We start from the raw sequence: 17,128 nt of genomic DNA, 5'->3' as shown, positions 1-17,128 counted from the left end.
TAAAATATAAAAATTGTTAGATGCAATTTATAACGTGAGATATTTTATAATATTTCGCGTTAAAATGTGTAAATTAAAAATCGTATTAAATAGAATGAAATTAAGAATACAATAATTCCGCTTCATATTTAATTTTATACATAATTAGACTCAAGAAATATAATTAATTGTTTGATGAATTTATTCAATTAATAAATATATCATATTTTGGTTGTAAGTTCTTTTAACAATTTAGACTATTTTATTTAAAAATGTTTAAATATATATTCGTAAATAAATTCTTTTAACCATTAAGACTATTTTATTTAAAAATGTTCAAGTACTCGTAAAAAAAAACTAAAGATTTTTGTGGTCAGTATGCAACACTCACATTTTCGTATTAACAAATAGAAATTTAGGTTTGAAGCATGCGGCAGCGAGTTTCTGGCGAACTTACTTCTCCTCGTGGTTATAATTTAAATTTAAATTAAGTTTGTTTCACACATCAACGAACTCTGCTGCACACGTTGACGTCTATGACGCGTATCACTTATATTTATAATTTTATGTTACATTGAACTGCATTAACATGCGCAAATTTTATTAAGTATTTTATCGTCTTGGCCAAATATTTAACTATATATATATATTGGATAAATGTGTGATCGATCTTTACACTTTAATGAACATCAAACACATGATGTTGCACAACTCGTAATACGTATTATTCCTAATACTTACCCTGTATATGCAAATCGTGCGAAATAGTGAATCATTCTCAAAGACAGCTCTCGTTCTTTATCGGTGTATTCCAGAGACTTATTCAAGGGATGCCCAAAGACGTATTCCACTTCGTCACCGTGCATCACACCCATCCATTCGCCCCATACATTCGTACTTGTCCTCTGCAACACAATATACGTTTCATCATTATTTCGTCAATTTGACGTTGTTATGTCAAAGATAATACATTTATCACAGCTCTTTCATTTAATATAGAGATAAAATATATGTCTATTGATTTTATAGTTGCACATTATGTCGCTAGATGCAAAAATATGCCATGGCCATTGTATCTATAAATTTTGAGGCAATGCTTTAATTTTAATTTATCGGCGCATCCACTCATATATAATAAACGAAATAGATAAATTAATATAATATAAGTAGATATTGATTTTCTATGTCAGATTAATTATCAAATAATTTTATATTTTATAATTTATGCCAAATAAACCTTAAAATCCTTAGCAAAAAATATTATTTTTACTGTAAAAATGAAATAGATGTATGATAAAAAATGTTCAATTATCTTGGAATATATTTTGAAAAATATATTGGATAATTAATAATAATAGATAGTAAATAAAAATATATATAGACAAAGTTGAAAACTACTTGACTATATATATATATACTTTGTCGTAATAACTTAATACATTTTATCGTATATATCCAAAGATGCAATTTTATTTTTTACTTGAACAATTGTGTATTTTTATAAACTATTAAAAAGCAATCAGTATTAAAACTGCAACAATAAAATATTTTGAACGAGAAATACAAATTTTTACAAAATAAAAGTGAATTTTATTTCTCAAAATAAAATTATTTTTCCTTTTTCCTGGAAAAAAATTTAATTTCTTTACAATATGTTTAAATTTGTTTTAAAATTAAACATCTTATGGTAAATAAATTTTTATTTAAAAAACTCGCGACTATATATGATAAAAGATGAATATGATAAATAAAGAATTGGATGGATAATTGTTAATTTTTATGTAGACTGATACCGCATACACTTCCAATTTCTTTTACAATATTTGATTAAAATATGCAGGTGTGCATAAGATGCTGTGGATGCCTGCATGGATAACAGTTTTACGGTATAAAAGAGTCAAACTGCAAAGAGTCCAAAGTGTTCGAGATCGTAACATAATAATCGTATATCAATTTCGGGTCGATATGGATACAGTCTAACTCTGACTCTGCAACTCTCTGCGACGAGCTGAAATTGCAAAGGTGGAAACACTGGAAACAGAGGTAACGCGAACAAGCGACAAAAAAAAGACGCAAGCATTTTCGCGCGAACCTTTGTCTTTCTAACCAGTGGGTAAAACCGTTATTAAGATTACGGCTGGCGCGCATGAGTAATGACATCCTCTTTACTTCCACCAGCGTTTCAAAGAACCGAGCAGTACTACCTGATAAATTACCTTCTCCGCTAATTGCTCGAGCCTTCGTACCGCGGCATTTCGCTTACGTGCGTTTCATAGCCCAGGGGTTGCAATAAAGATAGAAGGTAGTGCGAAGTGAGGGGACGCAAAAAAGAAAGAAGAGAAAAGAAAAGAGAAAGGTAAAGTGAAAAGTGCAACGCGAAAGGTTGCAAAAAGGATGCTACAAGAAGGGGGAAAAGTGAAAGAGAAAGAGAGAGGAGAGTAGGGAAAAGAGGGAGGGCGAGACGATGCGAGAAAATGTTTGCGCGAGAGATGGAAAATGGAAAATGGAGTAGTGAAAAATAGGGTACGCGTCAAGTGAGTGGAATAGTGCGGAGAGAAGGGGAAAAAAAAGAAAAAAGGGCGGCGTCAAATATACATATAGGAAAACAGTAATACAAATTAAGTATTTATTTAATTAAAAAATTATAGAGCTCTATCTCTAATTAAATATATTACAAAGATAAATAAATACTACTTTTGTTCATATAAATTGTATTATAAAAAGACTTTATTAGCTAAATATTTAACATCCTTAAATACAAAAAATTTAAAAATATTTTTAATAATATATGTTCCAAGATTAAAATCTCTTTCACAAATGTTTATTTATTTAAAGAAATTTTTAAATTTTTAAGGCAACATAAATATTTCAATTAAAATTTAAATTAAATATTTTTTATATTATGTGCTAAACAAAAATCCATTAAAATAGTACATATATGACATAATCGTGATATTTGATATCTATTAACAGCAAACATGTTAATATCAAACATCCAAAGATGACAATTGAACCCTCGCTAGTTTTATTTTTCTCAAAATTGTCTAAAATAATACCTTATTGTTAAATAATTTTTTAAAACACATTATACAATTTTGATGTTTATGCATGGCTCAATTAAGCTATCGATGGAAGAGATTTTATAAACGTGACGAAGAGCCGGACATGACAGCACGGAATAGCGGCAAACGCGACACGTTACAGCATAGTAGAACGTCCGCATATGTAGAGTATATAAGCCTCTCCCGCGTGAGTTTGCATTTCAAATAATTTCGGTGGTCGCGAGGAGGTGGAACGGCAATTGTACAGCGTCATGAATGCGCACAATTTGCCGCGTTCTAGATTTAAACATTACACCTCCGTGACGTTGTGGAGGATGCATTATCTTCCGGTATGATAACACCGCGCTTGCGCAAATTGGCGATCGGCAAAACGGCAAAATAAATTACGCGAACGTGATTCGTGCGTGATTGATAATATGGATATATGTTGATATCTGATGGTTATTATTCGCTACCCAAATATTCGCCACACTTTATCGTGGCAACAGCAGCACACCGATGATTGATTAATGTTACGAGTGAATTGTTTCCACTTATGTCACGTTATATTCACTTACCGCCTCAGTTCCGCTGTAGATTTTTTTGGTTTTTTTTTTGGTTCTCCGTTTTGTGTGTGCTGCCTTAGCTATTTCCATCACAATAATATAATGCAAAGATATTGAAAGCATTGCTGATATGATTTATCAAAATACACAAAGTAATTAAAATGTTTCAATACATTTGAATTACAACAAACATTCAGGTATACTTAACAAAACTCTATGAATATTAAAAAAATGTGTGTATGAGTGTGTGTTGTTTGTGTATTTTTACATGTATTACATATAATAACTACATTACAGATGTATATACATAAAAATTCCAAGGAGATGCAACAGCATATTCTTGAAACCAAATCAAGTCAAAAAGTCCTGTACCACTTTTCCTTCCGACAAACAATTATCGGGATATTATAAGCTAAATATTGAAAAAATTACCAAGTTTTTCTTGAATATCTCAAAAAGTATTAGACAAATAAAGAAATGTTTCAGACAAAAGTTGTTCAAATTGATTAGTAGAAAAAGAAGATACAATAAAAAATGGGAGGTTTCCATTTAATAAATTTAACTTGGGCCCTGCTGGACCCAACACAGACCCCGGACCCAAAATTTAATAAAATCGTCTATTGGACCCCTTCAAACCCTCCAACTTTTATCTAAAACATTTTTGCAATAAACCAATACTTTCAGAGATAACACTCAGAGCTTGTAACACTTCAAATGACTCACCCTGTATACAAGCGCAAAGTTTTGTAATTGTATTTAAAAAATTGTGTGCTTATACATTCAATCATACATTTAAGTACATTTAACGATTAGCAATTCTGAGTTGTCGGCAAATGAAAATTTCTTATTGATGAATTAAGTGACAAAGACAAGAATAAAAAATTTTCCTTTCATTAGTTAAATATAATTTAATAGTGATTGACAAAAGTATAACGTAAGTCTAACAAAATTGTTATTTAAGGCTTAATTTATTATTCAAAAGTAAAAGAGATGAAATTTTTTCAAGTAGAACAAGAAAATAGAAAGGTTTTATCAAGAAGTAATTGATTGCGTCGAGATACCTATAGTTAAAAATATATATAATGTATTAAAAACAATTATTATATAAAATATATCTAATGTTAGTCAACTTACAATTAATAAGGAAATATTTAATTTTTCCATATATACATCTATTATATATAAACATATATACGCATACGGCATCTCATAAATTACATTCTGTTGACGCCACATGACAATCTTGACAACTTAAATATTTTTCGGTTGACTTCGTAGATCATGGAGATATATCACCATAAAATTATTAAAATACATAATATATATAATAATGGTTTGTTAATTGGTCATTAAGTATCTCTTGAGACGTGCGCTTATTGACTAATATATCTAATATCTGTTCTATAACCGAACGTAACGACAGAGATAGCATTACCTGCGTGAAAAAGTAGTAGTAGACCTTCATGCCGCGATCTGCGAATAATTGCGCGAAATGTGTGGACGGGCAGATGAAGAAATAATCGCCCACGATGTCCGCTATCGCTCTTTGATTCTGATAACCATCGTTCATCCGATCCCAATCGGTATACTGAAACAAAAATCCGTACAAGTTCCCATTAAAGATTATCAATTAATGTTTAAGAATTTAATCTTAAACAACATGTCTAGTTTCAATTTGACACTTTTATAACTTGGACACTTAAAGAAAAAAATACTTAAGTTTCAAAATTTTTAAAATAGATCGTTCAAAAGCTTTTAAAGAAGAAAAATCATAGCCTTTTTCTTTCATTGAACTTCTTGAACGTTTTGAGAAATAACGTTTACAAAAATAACACTACAAACTTTTTTTCTACTTCTTATTAATCTCTAAAAACTATAATTGTATACATATGAGTCCAATTGAATTTTGTTCTATAACAATTTCATTTTTAAAATAAAATTAATGTTTCGCACGTAATTATTGAATTATTTGTATTATAATTTTGTTTTATTAGATACATTTTTACTAAAAATTAAAGGAATACTTCAAAAAATGAAACGTTACAGAGTACAGTATATAATACGAAAAGTAGTATAATATAGGGCTCTAGGTGAAGGTCTACCTTAAAAAACCTAACACGCTTCTATATAAATGATGTGGAAGAGAGTCCACCATTTTAACATCCTTAAAACTGCACAATGTGTGCAGGTGCACATCTGTTGAGATTTCCGATTCTCTGAATAAGAAATTGATTATCTTTTTTAATTTTTGCACCATGTCAATTTCGCCATGTTAGATTTAGCATTTCCGAAGTGTTTTATTTTGGAGTATTTCCTTAGTTTTTAATAAAAAGAAAAAATAATAAAATTAAACTATAATACAAGTAATTAAATAATTAGAACAAAATCATTACTAATCGAATTACTATTAAAAATAATTTATTTCGAACCCCTTTAAGCCTAGGCTAATTTTGCCCACGGATTTAGACGGATAAAAATGCTACCATCGTATTCAGTGACCCAAAAAACGTAAGAGTACATGTTTAACTTACGTTACTCTTTTTACAGGCTAAAATTGGCCCATTTTACTCATCGACCTTTATCATTGAGAAAAAGAAAGTGCTAAGAAGATGCTAGGAAATTAAAGCATCGTTCAATAAAATAAATCTCTTTTAATGTCTCTTACAGCAAAAATATAATGACATATACATATAATAAAATATCATAATATGACGAATAAATTGCGCGAGTTTGATTCATCCTATCTCTTATCTCTCTACAGTCTACCTTATCATCGTTTATTAATGAATCGTGTTTTAAAAGAAAATAGTTTTTTATCCAAATGTAACGCGATTATAGCCCGCGGGTTAAAAGAGATTACTATGGTATCGATGGTGGTTACTGGTTACGCATCGGATCACTTTGTATCGTCAATTTCCTTCCAATCGAAACGACAGTAAAGTGCACGCGCGCTTTTACAAATTCATTTCGTTCGATCACTCGCGCGAGTCGCGCGTGGGCGGGATCAGCAGAGACGGCATAAATTTATCAAAGACACGAGTTCCCGGCGACCTTTACGCGCACTGTATGTATCATCGTAAACGAAAAGCATCCTCGCTCTGCTGGCGTGCCTTGTTCCCCGATACTTAATGAAATGTACACGGAACTCGAGGTTTCACGCAGCCATGAAACAGCCCTTGACAAAGCAACTTTGACGTGCCATTCTACTGATCGGAAAGTAATTAGCGGTCAGCCAGCAGAATGAAGCTCTTTGAAGAGAGACATTACCTCAGTACATAACGATATCGATTTTCCCCGTAACCATAGCTGACCCGTTACGCACTAGAAAACCTACTGGAAGTGTCGTATTCGTTGCAAAGTGTTCGATCCCCTTTATGAAATTTTGCGCGAGAGCACTACTACAGTCTCTATACAGAGACTACTTTGTCTCGTTTTGAAAAAAGCACAATTGACACAAAATCACATCAAAACAAATATATTCCCGACTAAAAAACTATCGGATAAGATATCATGGCGATTATACACTTCTAGAAATGTTGACTCTCTATAGAAAAGAAAATGTAATGAAATCCATTATATCCATGAAATATTTTCCTAATTTTATACAACTGTTTTAATATATATTAATAGATATATCGTTATACAAGATAAATTTTATTAAATTAATGAAATTAAAACTTATTATGTGTACAATGAGAATACTTTTGATGATACATTTAAAATAATTTGAATTTGTGATATGAGGACGAATGGAATAGCATTAGGTTTAATTGCAATCGTTCGTTGCTATCGAAAGCTGAAAGATTGATAAATATTCTCTTCCAAATCAAATAGAAATTTAGACTTTACTTAGTCGATAGGCAGAATTGTTTCTGATTAGAAAAAAAATCATGATTTGTTATAATCACAATTATACAGGGCACAGCTGCCATGTCTCTGATTCGCGGAAAATCCACGCGCGCGCAAAAAGATGGAAACGCGGAAAAAGCCGTAGAAAAAGGAATAGAGGAGCAGCGAGCACACACACACACACACACACACACACACACACACACACACACACACACACACACACACACACACACACACACACACACACACACACACACACACACACACACACACACAGCGAGTAGGCGTTCCAATTAACGGTTTTTCACTTTACACCCGCCCATATCTGACGCGATACGCGTCTCAGTGAGAAATGTACGTTTAATAATATTATATAATCATGGCCGATCTTTTTTTAGAGAAAGGAACGGATGCTGGCGTATATTTTTAACAGGATATTTTTCCATACATACGTACATACATACATATATATATTACTGCAATACTGCAATACGGAATCCATGATGATTCGCAACACGTATGTGCATGGCCATTTAAACAAATAGACATAGTAGAAGAAGAAGATGTAGTGCAATTTTATGTTGCTACGAATTAACAACATATATTACAAATTAATTGTCATAAAAAACATAAAAAATTAAGAATTATATTTATAAAAAATTCTCTTTGTTAGAAATTATATTTGTTATAATTTCATTTGGTTACAAAAAAGGAAGAGGACGCAAACGCGCGCGTGTGTATATACATATATCTATCCATTGGCAAACTGTGAGAAGGTAAATTGACATCTGACATAAGTATGGTCCGTATGTTTTTCTATGCTACAAAAAAAAAGCTTGAAACGACTTAGCGACAATTACAAGTTGAAGTTTGCTAACAAGAAGAACGCTCGAGGCCAATGAATACACCCGAGAGCCGAGGTCTCGCTGAATGTGGTTAGTTTGCAAAAAAATATGGTTCGCAGAGTGCTGCATGCTCTGCACCTCTGATGGTCGACGCATATACATATATTTCTGTATGAGGAACATAATTCGAGCGTTATCTCAATCCCCCGTGAAAGATCTTGCTTTGCAGAATTTAATCGCGTTTAACACTAAAACGCGCGCTTTAAAGCGCGTTCTATTTGTTCGTATAAATAAATCTATTAGAAATGAAATATTAATATTTATCTTTGCTTTGTATTTTGTACTGTACTTATTGTATTCTTTTTATTTTGTGTTTCGTTATAGTTATAAACGATTAAAATAAAAAATGATGTATATCGTTAGATTTCTCTTATCTAACTTTTATTAATATTCATTATTACCACTAACAATATATTAATAATTTACATCTTAACTTTATTTAATATACATATTTGTACGTAAGAATAATTTCTAGTTTCAAAATTTTCTATATTCTTAAAATTTTACCTTTTACGACTACGTGTTTCACTCAAAAACTTGTAGTCGATTTAGCATAGAGAGATAATCATTAAATTATTTTTTTTTAAACACCAGAGGAATCAGGGAAACTCGCTTTAAAAAATGCGATTTAAAAGAAAGAATTTGTATCGACTGCTTTTAACATTTCTCCCAAGAAAAACGCAACTCCAAAAACTGATGAAAAATTGTCATTAAAAATAGTAATATAATAGTAAAATAATAGAAATGATATAGAGGAAATACTTTGCGTGCATAACAATATTTATATAAATGTTATGAGTAATTAATGTTTATATATACACATATTATTTTCCAATTATTTGTCATTATTGTATTATATTCAAATTCGTAATATTTTATAGAAATTTAGGAATATAATATACGTAGTGCGATGCACGAAAATGTACAACGAGACTTACTTGGAAAATTATGGCTTCGCGCTCGATTTGCGACATATTCTTGAAGATAGAATTGATGATGTTGAGAAACTTGTCTCGCTCCAGAAAACTGGCTTGATCTTTCTCGAAGAAGTCAATAAAGTCGTATAGAATAAAATACGTTCCTGAAACAGAAATATATGCATGCATGTTAAACGAGAGGTACATTATAAAGTTTGTAAAGAAATATTTAAAAATATATTTATAAATACATTGGAAAAAATTACAACTTTTAAATGCATAACATCTTAATTTTAAATATTTTGATAAATCAAAATATACGAATATTTGTTTCGTCATATATAATTACGTGAGAAAAGATTACCGAATAAATTCAAAAAGATATATGGAAAGAGAATAGAACGCTTTATGTCAGCGCGTTATTCGCAGTTGGCGCGTGCGTTTATATTTGTCCGTATACAAGTACCGTGCTTGTACCGTACTTGGCAACTACTTGTTCGCTGTACATTACATCCAATGCCATAAGGTAATAACGAAGATAGATATTCCTAATTGCACGCAAGTATAGCGCAGCACATGTAGTGCAACATTTATATAGCACATTTCGTAAAAGCAAAATATCGAGAAATAATACTATTACATATCAGCAATTATTACACACACACATATATATATATATATATATATATATATATAAATAAGAATTTTACATTAAAAAAAAACGCTCATTAATTTTTATTTTTATGAAAATTTTAAAATTCTAAAATAAGAATAACAATGGAGTAGAGGAGTATAATGAAAAATATAACAATATCGAAAATTCTAGACGCACGATTAATTTTTCGTAAAAATTTTTTTTTATATATTTCGCTATTTTGATGATAGCCGCTTAAAATTGAATGTGCCGAGACTAATAACGAGTAATAAATAAAGACTGTTTATTTTTTAATTAATTGATACCTAAATTAATTCCTAATTATATCAAATTAATTCCTAAGCGTATGGAGAAGGTATATGTTACAAAAACATATGTAATTCTTATATTAAGTTGTGCTGCTCATGTGTGTGTGTGTGTGTGTGTGAGAGAAACATATATAAAATTTATTAAAATCGAACGGCAAAATCGAACACTGTCATGCATTTCCTTGTTAATACACTCAAGTTGTACACAGTTGACAATTTGTTCCGGTTTGGCAACTCATGTGCACACAACGCAACTACTGGGAGCGTTAGTACAACAAAAGTGTCAGAAACACGATTTCAGAATGCTTCAGCTTGATTTAATGAAAAAAGTTGACTACCCGGCGTTATCATGCATTCTTGACTGTACGGTGTGAAACCCCGGATTTCCGGCTGCTTACACGTGCACAACGCGGAAACTTCATCCTCTTCTGGCGAACGAGAGTGTTGCCTCGAGCGTGCTACCGTCTTTCAGATCGTGTACAATACGGAGACTTCAAAGAGCGTGCTCCTTGGAAAGAAAATGTAGTTTTCCATTATAAAGAATTTCCTGTTGGATAATACGTACAACGATAATAGGCTGCTAGTCCTGACATTTATACACATTCTTTGATAATTAAGACATATGATGGCGTCTCGTATCACGTATATATACAACAATCTGTTGCCCAGGATTAATTATTATAATTACTATTATATGTCACATATAACTGTGAGTGAAATGAATTAATTTTTACAATAATTATTGATTCAAAATATCCAAGAAATAAATTTAATAGCTATCTGCGCTGTTATTTGCGCGCGCGCGTGTGTGTGTGTGCGTGCGTGAGTGCGTGCGCGCGCCTTAAATTATTTCCAAAGTTGTTTTTAATAGCCTTAAATATCACTTACTTTTAATCAATATGATATGCTAATAATTGATTTGTGTGTTATACGTACTTGCAATCATATAAGCCAACTTTATTTATTCTTGTGCTACAGAATTATTAGTGAATGAGACACTAAAAATATAATAAAATTCAAAAATTATATTAACAAAGTTATTCTGTGGAATAAAACGCGCGGCGATTTTATTTTCCTTCGTCTTCATTCTCCCCCTCCCCCCCCCCTCTCTCTCTCTCTCTAAGCGAAAAAAATCAGGCTAAAAGAGAATATATCGTGTACTTACACCACAAACAATGTCAAAAATCACCCAAAAAGAAAGATCACAAATAGACAATAAAAAGATTACTCTGCCGAAATAAAAGTAGTACATTTTTTTTTTTTAAACACACATTAATGAAGCTTCTTTGCATTTTAGTCATTTTAATTACTTTTCTGCCAAGATTTTCACGTATTGAGAGTTTTCACTAATTTAAGCATAATTTTGCATTTTGCATGGAATATGCGGAAGGATTTAGAGAGAAGAATTATTTGGTCGTAAGAGAAATCGGACAGATTCGTGACTCAGGAACAAAACGGCATCGAGACTCGACCGCAAACACCAACATAGCATTACCGGACTCCACGGATTCCGCTCAGATTGACTTTCGAGAGAAAAGCCGTTTTAGCAACAGCAAATTCAAGCATTTGCGGTGTACCTATAGCTACCCAAAATGGTAACGAATTAAGATTAGATAACGTCAAGTTTGCGCAGTATTCGAGAATTTCTTTTTCATGCGTGGCATATATGAACTAATGTAAAATTTTAATTCGGTAAAATTACTTTGATACAAATAAGAAAGAATCTTTTATATGTATATTATACATATCAATCTCTTTGTGATTCGCAATTTCATCACTACAAGTCTAACGATTTGTAATGATATATAATAAAATTTATTAAAGTAATTCTTCAAAATACTATGTTAAAACATAGTAAATGTAATATTATATACGTATCAAAATCTAATAATAAGTTGAGAAAATAGGTACTAACGACATTCATAATCTCAGCTTTGAAAAGTATTATAAACAAGATATGTGTCATATATATATATATATATATATATATATATATATATATATGTGTGTCCTCGAATGTTTCTGAACGACTAGCTCTCAAAGATTCCAGCGCTAGGAGATCCACGGCCATTAGCAACTAACCGTCTTCTTAAAATATTATACATGCGCATTGCATAATCATAAGGAGATATCATTTATTCGGTTGGTACCGAAGCGAAGCGGCAGCTCGTGCAATTGAAGGTCAATGTAAAATAAAGAATTCACTGGTGCTCTCCGAATCTAATATGCGCGGAAGCATACTTCCATCATCGAAGATGGGTCCGATGCAAAAGAACTCAATTACGAGCAACTCCCTGAGGCTCAGCAGAGGAGAGGAGAAGAAAGGAGCTTTAGCCGCGCGTGCGATTCCAGCGCAATTTCAAGCTTGACGAATAGCTAGGAAAAGGAAAAAGATAGACGGAGGCGAAGGTAGCTAAGAAAAATAAAGATAGACAGAGACGAGAGAGAGAGAGAGAGAGAGAGAGAGAGAGAGAGAGAGAGAAGGCGCGAAAGAGAAGGTGTAAGAGTGGAGCTTCGACGGTGAAGCGGTGGTTGCACGCAGGGATAAAAGAGAAGGGTGGAAAAAGAGCTCGAGCAAAGAGTCGCAGGCAGGGGCCACCACGACCTCGTCTGCCTGCTTCTACCTATCTACCCCCAGGCTCACCCATCTTTATCGATTCAACACCACCAACTTGTTAGCTATCTTCGCACTGCTGAAGCCATCGACAGTCTTGCTGTGTTCACTCGAAATGACAATTAATCCTTAAGTAAATCCATCGATATGCGATAATAACGAATAATCGTCGAATAATCAGAATATATCCATATTATGATCCATATATTAAGCGTTTCTTCTATGCTCTGTTATACATTTCTTCAATCTTATTTCGGCTGCTTTTTATAACGATAAGAAGTATGACACTGCCTATCTTTCCCATTTAGTTCAATGCACGCGATTATCCAATAGTATACGCTAACTTGGTTTTCTCCCAAGTTCCCTCCGATACGATGCGGGGAACAGGCTAATATTAAATCCGAATTTATCGGCTGAGAACAAAACGCGATGGAAAACGTGAATATGCGCACGCTATAAACACAGATTAGATTTATTCTTGATAGCGTAAACGCTTTGTCACGTTTTACGCAAAGGTTGGATTCTTTGTCCGCGTGAATTTCACATTCGTCGAAATTCACTCCCTTATCCCTTCTCTCTTATTTTGATCTTTTTCAATATCCTAATTGAGACAAAATCACAGAACAAACTCTTGATCTTTTGTTCGTCAAGTGCGAGAAAATGAAATTTGCTTACGAAAACAAAAATAAACTAGGTATATAATTATTATAAATTATATAACTCGACAAAGTAAATTAATATATGTTTCGATACGAATTAAGCTATCTAATATCGAGATTGTTCGTTTTATGTAAAAAATTTTAAATAAATCGGAGGTTAAAATGTAAATGTATTATTTTCTTATAATAATCAATTGAACTATGAACAAAGATATCTTATTCTTCGACGAAATTACTGTACTGTGGGTTACTGCAAAGGATTAAAATAATTTATTTCAAGGAATACTCATGTCAGTCACATAACTGCAAGAAAGAGGCCATCAAATTCCTTAGGGAGATATTTTACCAGAAAAGAAAGTAGGTCAGAGATTCTGAGAGTTTTCTCACCTTGAGACTGTTGCTTCGGCAAACGGCCAGGAGAAATAGCAAGAGCTATAACAATAAGTACATTGTTTCCCCTCTCTTCAGCACGTTTCCATTTCTACATCTCATTCCCCCTCACAAATTTCGCGTTGCCGAAATCCACCATTTTACTGCGCAGCACCATTATTCTTATACCTCTGTGCCCTTACAGTTCTGTGTTCTAATTAAATACATATATTTCCTTTCACTTTGAATAATAAAATTTCATCAAACAATAAATCATAAAAGGCAAGTGTAACGAAAACATATACATAGTGCTTTTGCTGTAATAAAGACCAAAATTTTTTTAATTTTCTTGCAGATAATCAGTTTATCTTGCAGATACTTCAGACTTAAATTTAATTACAAAATAATTTTTTATTGTCCCCTCTTTCTCTAAAAAACATTCATCCCACTTTTTTGCTCAAAAAGTGAAAATTTGCACATCATGGATTTGATATACGATATATCATTTGTTATGCTTACCATAAAAATGCCTGCTTAGCTATGATAACATTTGAACCGGGAAAATACTACAAGTATTAAAATAAAATAAAATTTGAAAAAAAAACACGTAAGTGTAAACAAAATTAAATTGTAACACTTATGTAATTTATATATATATATATGTATGTATATACAAGGTGAGTCTTAAAAAAAAAATCTTCCAAACGAAAGTTGTACCGCCTGAAGGAGGACAAATAATGGTAAAATCAATTTTCGTCACATAAAGATCATCACCATCTTTTAAAATAGAATTGTACGATTTTTTTTACGTAATATGTAATACGTATACAAAAGTATTAAAGTTGAGGTATAAAAAAATTAATAGTTTATGAGATATTTTATATTTTATTCTGGCACATTTTGACACAAAATATAAAATATCTTGTACCGTATTTATTTTTTGGTAACTGTACCTTAACATTATTATGTACAGAATAATAAGATGAATCAATCGATATAAAGAAAACATATATAGTGCTTTTCAAAAATTTATGCAATTTGCAATATGCAACTACATGTCTTTTCTGAAAAACAACTGTGTATTTTCTCTACACGAATTGATTCAGCTTATTATTCTAGATATATAAAAATGTTAAGATACAGTTAGCAAACTCACACACACACACGCGTACACCCACATCCACACGTACACGCACAAAATCTTCATAAAATTTTCTTATTATGCTACTAAAACTCTTTTAGTATTTTATCATAGAAAATTGTAAAATTATTCATACACATTTATCTGAAAAATATAAACATTTAATTCTAATAGAATAATTTTATTTTTCTCAACACATGTCTGCTACTTTGTTTCTTAAATAATCAATAAAATGTGACATTAACAATATTTTTCAACGTTTTTATTTTTTAACCTTAGATAAATATTTAGCAATGCAGCACAACCATGTTTATTAAAGAAACACAAATGTAGATATGCGCGTCTCTTGTTAACGGAGCTTATGGAAATACAAATCTCAAACTTTAAATTCCAAACCATGTTTGTTATGGAACATCAAAAAATATATAAAATATAATCTGATCATGTATTGAAAAAAAAGTACATAATATATATATATATATATATATATATATATATATATATATATACTCGTATTACATATGTTTGTCCTACATAGCCATTAGCATTTTATGATACGATAGAAACATGAACCTGTAAATTCTAAAGAAGCATGTAAGCATGTCGCTCCGTTTAGTGAGAATGTTTTTGCTAAAAATTGGGAGATTTTGTTCAAATAACGAAAGGTGTTCGCACTCAGAATCACGAAACGATCGAAGCTCGCGAGAAGCGCTTGTATAATACGAGCTAACTAGTTGGTCGGTATGCCCGATACGTCAGCAATGCGATTGAGGAGTGGAAACAAGCGGGACGCTATGTTTGAGTAGATAATGAGGAAATGATAGGACGCCGTCGCGCCGCACCGCACCTAGCAGCCCCCGTTGCTCAGGTCACTGTGCATATACCCACCTGTTCGTCCTTGTAATATACGCGTATGTGTAGGAAGCTCCGCCGCGCCGGATGCCTACTGCCTAGAGCAGACTACAGAGAGAGCGAGGGAAGTGAGAGGATGGACGCGCACAGGCACAGAGGGTGGTTTGTCGAAGCATTTACATGCGGCTTCACCTCGTACTCAGCTCTCGTGTGTCGAGCAAGTCGCGCTAAATTTACACGCCGCGGCCGTAGGCGTTTACCATCCAAGCGAAGTAAGATTTATGCGACGATTAGGTGTAATCCTTCGCGCATCGCTACAACTTGATGAAAGAACATATATTACGGCAACCGATATCAAAAAATAGCATGCCAAAACGGTAGTAGCGGTCGTCGTCGGGTAAAACAAACATAGCGAGATAAAATTTAGATTTATATTATATAGCATCAATAGAGTTATTAATAAGAAGAAGAGGGAGAGAGAGATAACGCTTCATCTAAATTGTCTTTAAAATAATATATAATATATGCTGTCTTATGTATTATAAAACAAATTGTTTTATATTTACAAAATTATCGCGAGAATATTCTCTCATCATTCTCGCATTAGCCGATCAAATTTACTGCAGTATACAACGGAATGAAAGTGCCCAAGTAATTCAATGGTCACGACATTTTATTTCCCGACGTTTCTGATATTTTCTGATATAAACTTTAAAAAAAACATTACTCGGTATTGTACCGTAATAACCGTAAACTCACGACGAAACTCTCTTGACGCTGCATTAGCGACTGATTTTCGATCAAGCTCGAAAATGCGGAATCTCTCAACGAGAATTACATTGGTCGACATTGTTTAACGCATCAGCATACCACGCCAACGTGGTATACCTACACGTGTACAAAATCGTTGATATCTCACCAGAATGTCTCGATGCCGTGTATGTTCACGTTTACGTGAGAGTATGTATATGTATATTATGTATGTGTATATGTACCTACGTAGGAGCGTGTATACCCAGGACGAATCGTCGATGCACGAACAAATATGCCAGTGTCTCCCTTTGTTTGCGATTCATCTAATTCCAGATTCCAGACTCTTTCCACAAAGTTCGTTACTGAAGATGATGACGAGGGATGTTAAATTGAACTACCTTAACCCTCGGTGTAAAAAGCGCTTATCGCGCTTGCAGTGTTAAATCCGTTGCTTTAAACTTCCGATAAGGCATCAGTGAAAAAGTAAGAAAGCAAGGTATCGCTTCGCAAATAAGTA

The 17,128-nt window shown here is 32.5% G+C and overlaps 2 protein-coding genes across 5 annotated transcripts in view; one reads left to right on the top strand and one right to left on the bottom strand.

Moving 5' to 3' along the window:
• Window positions 1-17,128, top strand: part of Dad1 (dolichyl-diphosphooligosaccharide--protein glycosyltransferase subunit) — a 183,369-nt gene that overhangs the window by 103,678 nt on the left and 62,563 nt on the right. The window lies entirely within an intron of this gene.
• The window catches only part of Ache-2 (acetylcholinesterase 2), a 74,811-nt gene that overhangs the window by 21,150 nt on the left and 36,533 nt on the right, over window positions 1-17,128 (bottom strand). For all 4 annotated transcript variants that reach the window (XR_013259972.1, XR_013259973.1, XM_077424806.1 and 1 more), the window contains exons 3-5: window positions 9,282-9,424; window positions 5,022-5,174; window positions 721-884 (exon numbers count right to left, since the gene is read on the bottom strand). Coding sequence is in view for 2 of the 4 variants with exons in the window: in XM_077424806.1 (XP_077280932.1) it covers window positions 721-884; window positions 5,022-5,174; window positions 9,282-9,424 (460 nt within the window). In the remaining 2 variants the exon portion in view is untranslated. The remainder of the gene's footprint in view (window positions 1-720; window positions 885-5,021; window positions 5,175-9,281; window positions 9,425-17,128) is intronic.

Source organism: Temnothorax americanus, unplaced genomic scaffold, assembly GCF_048541705.1.
Source record: "Temnothorax americanus isolate GAGA-0224 unplaced genomic scaffold, ASM4854170v1 Scaffold9, whole genome shotgun sequence".
NCBI classification, from domain to species: Eukaryota; Metazoa; Arthropoda; class Insecta; order Hymenoptera; family Formicidae; genus Temnothorax; species Temnothorax americanus.
The sequence above is the reverse complement of the archived record's forward strand: the minus strand, read 5'-3'. Positions and strand labels throughout refer to the sequence as shown.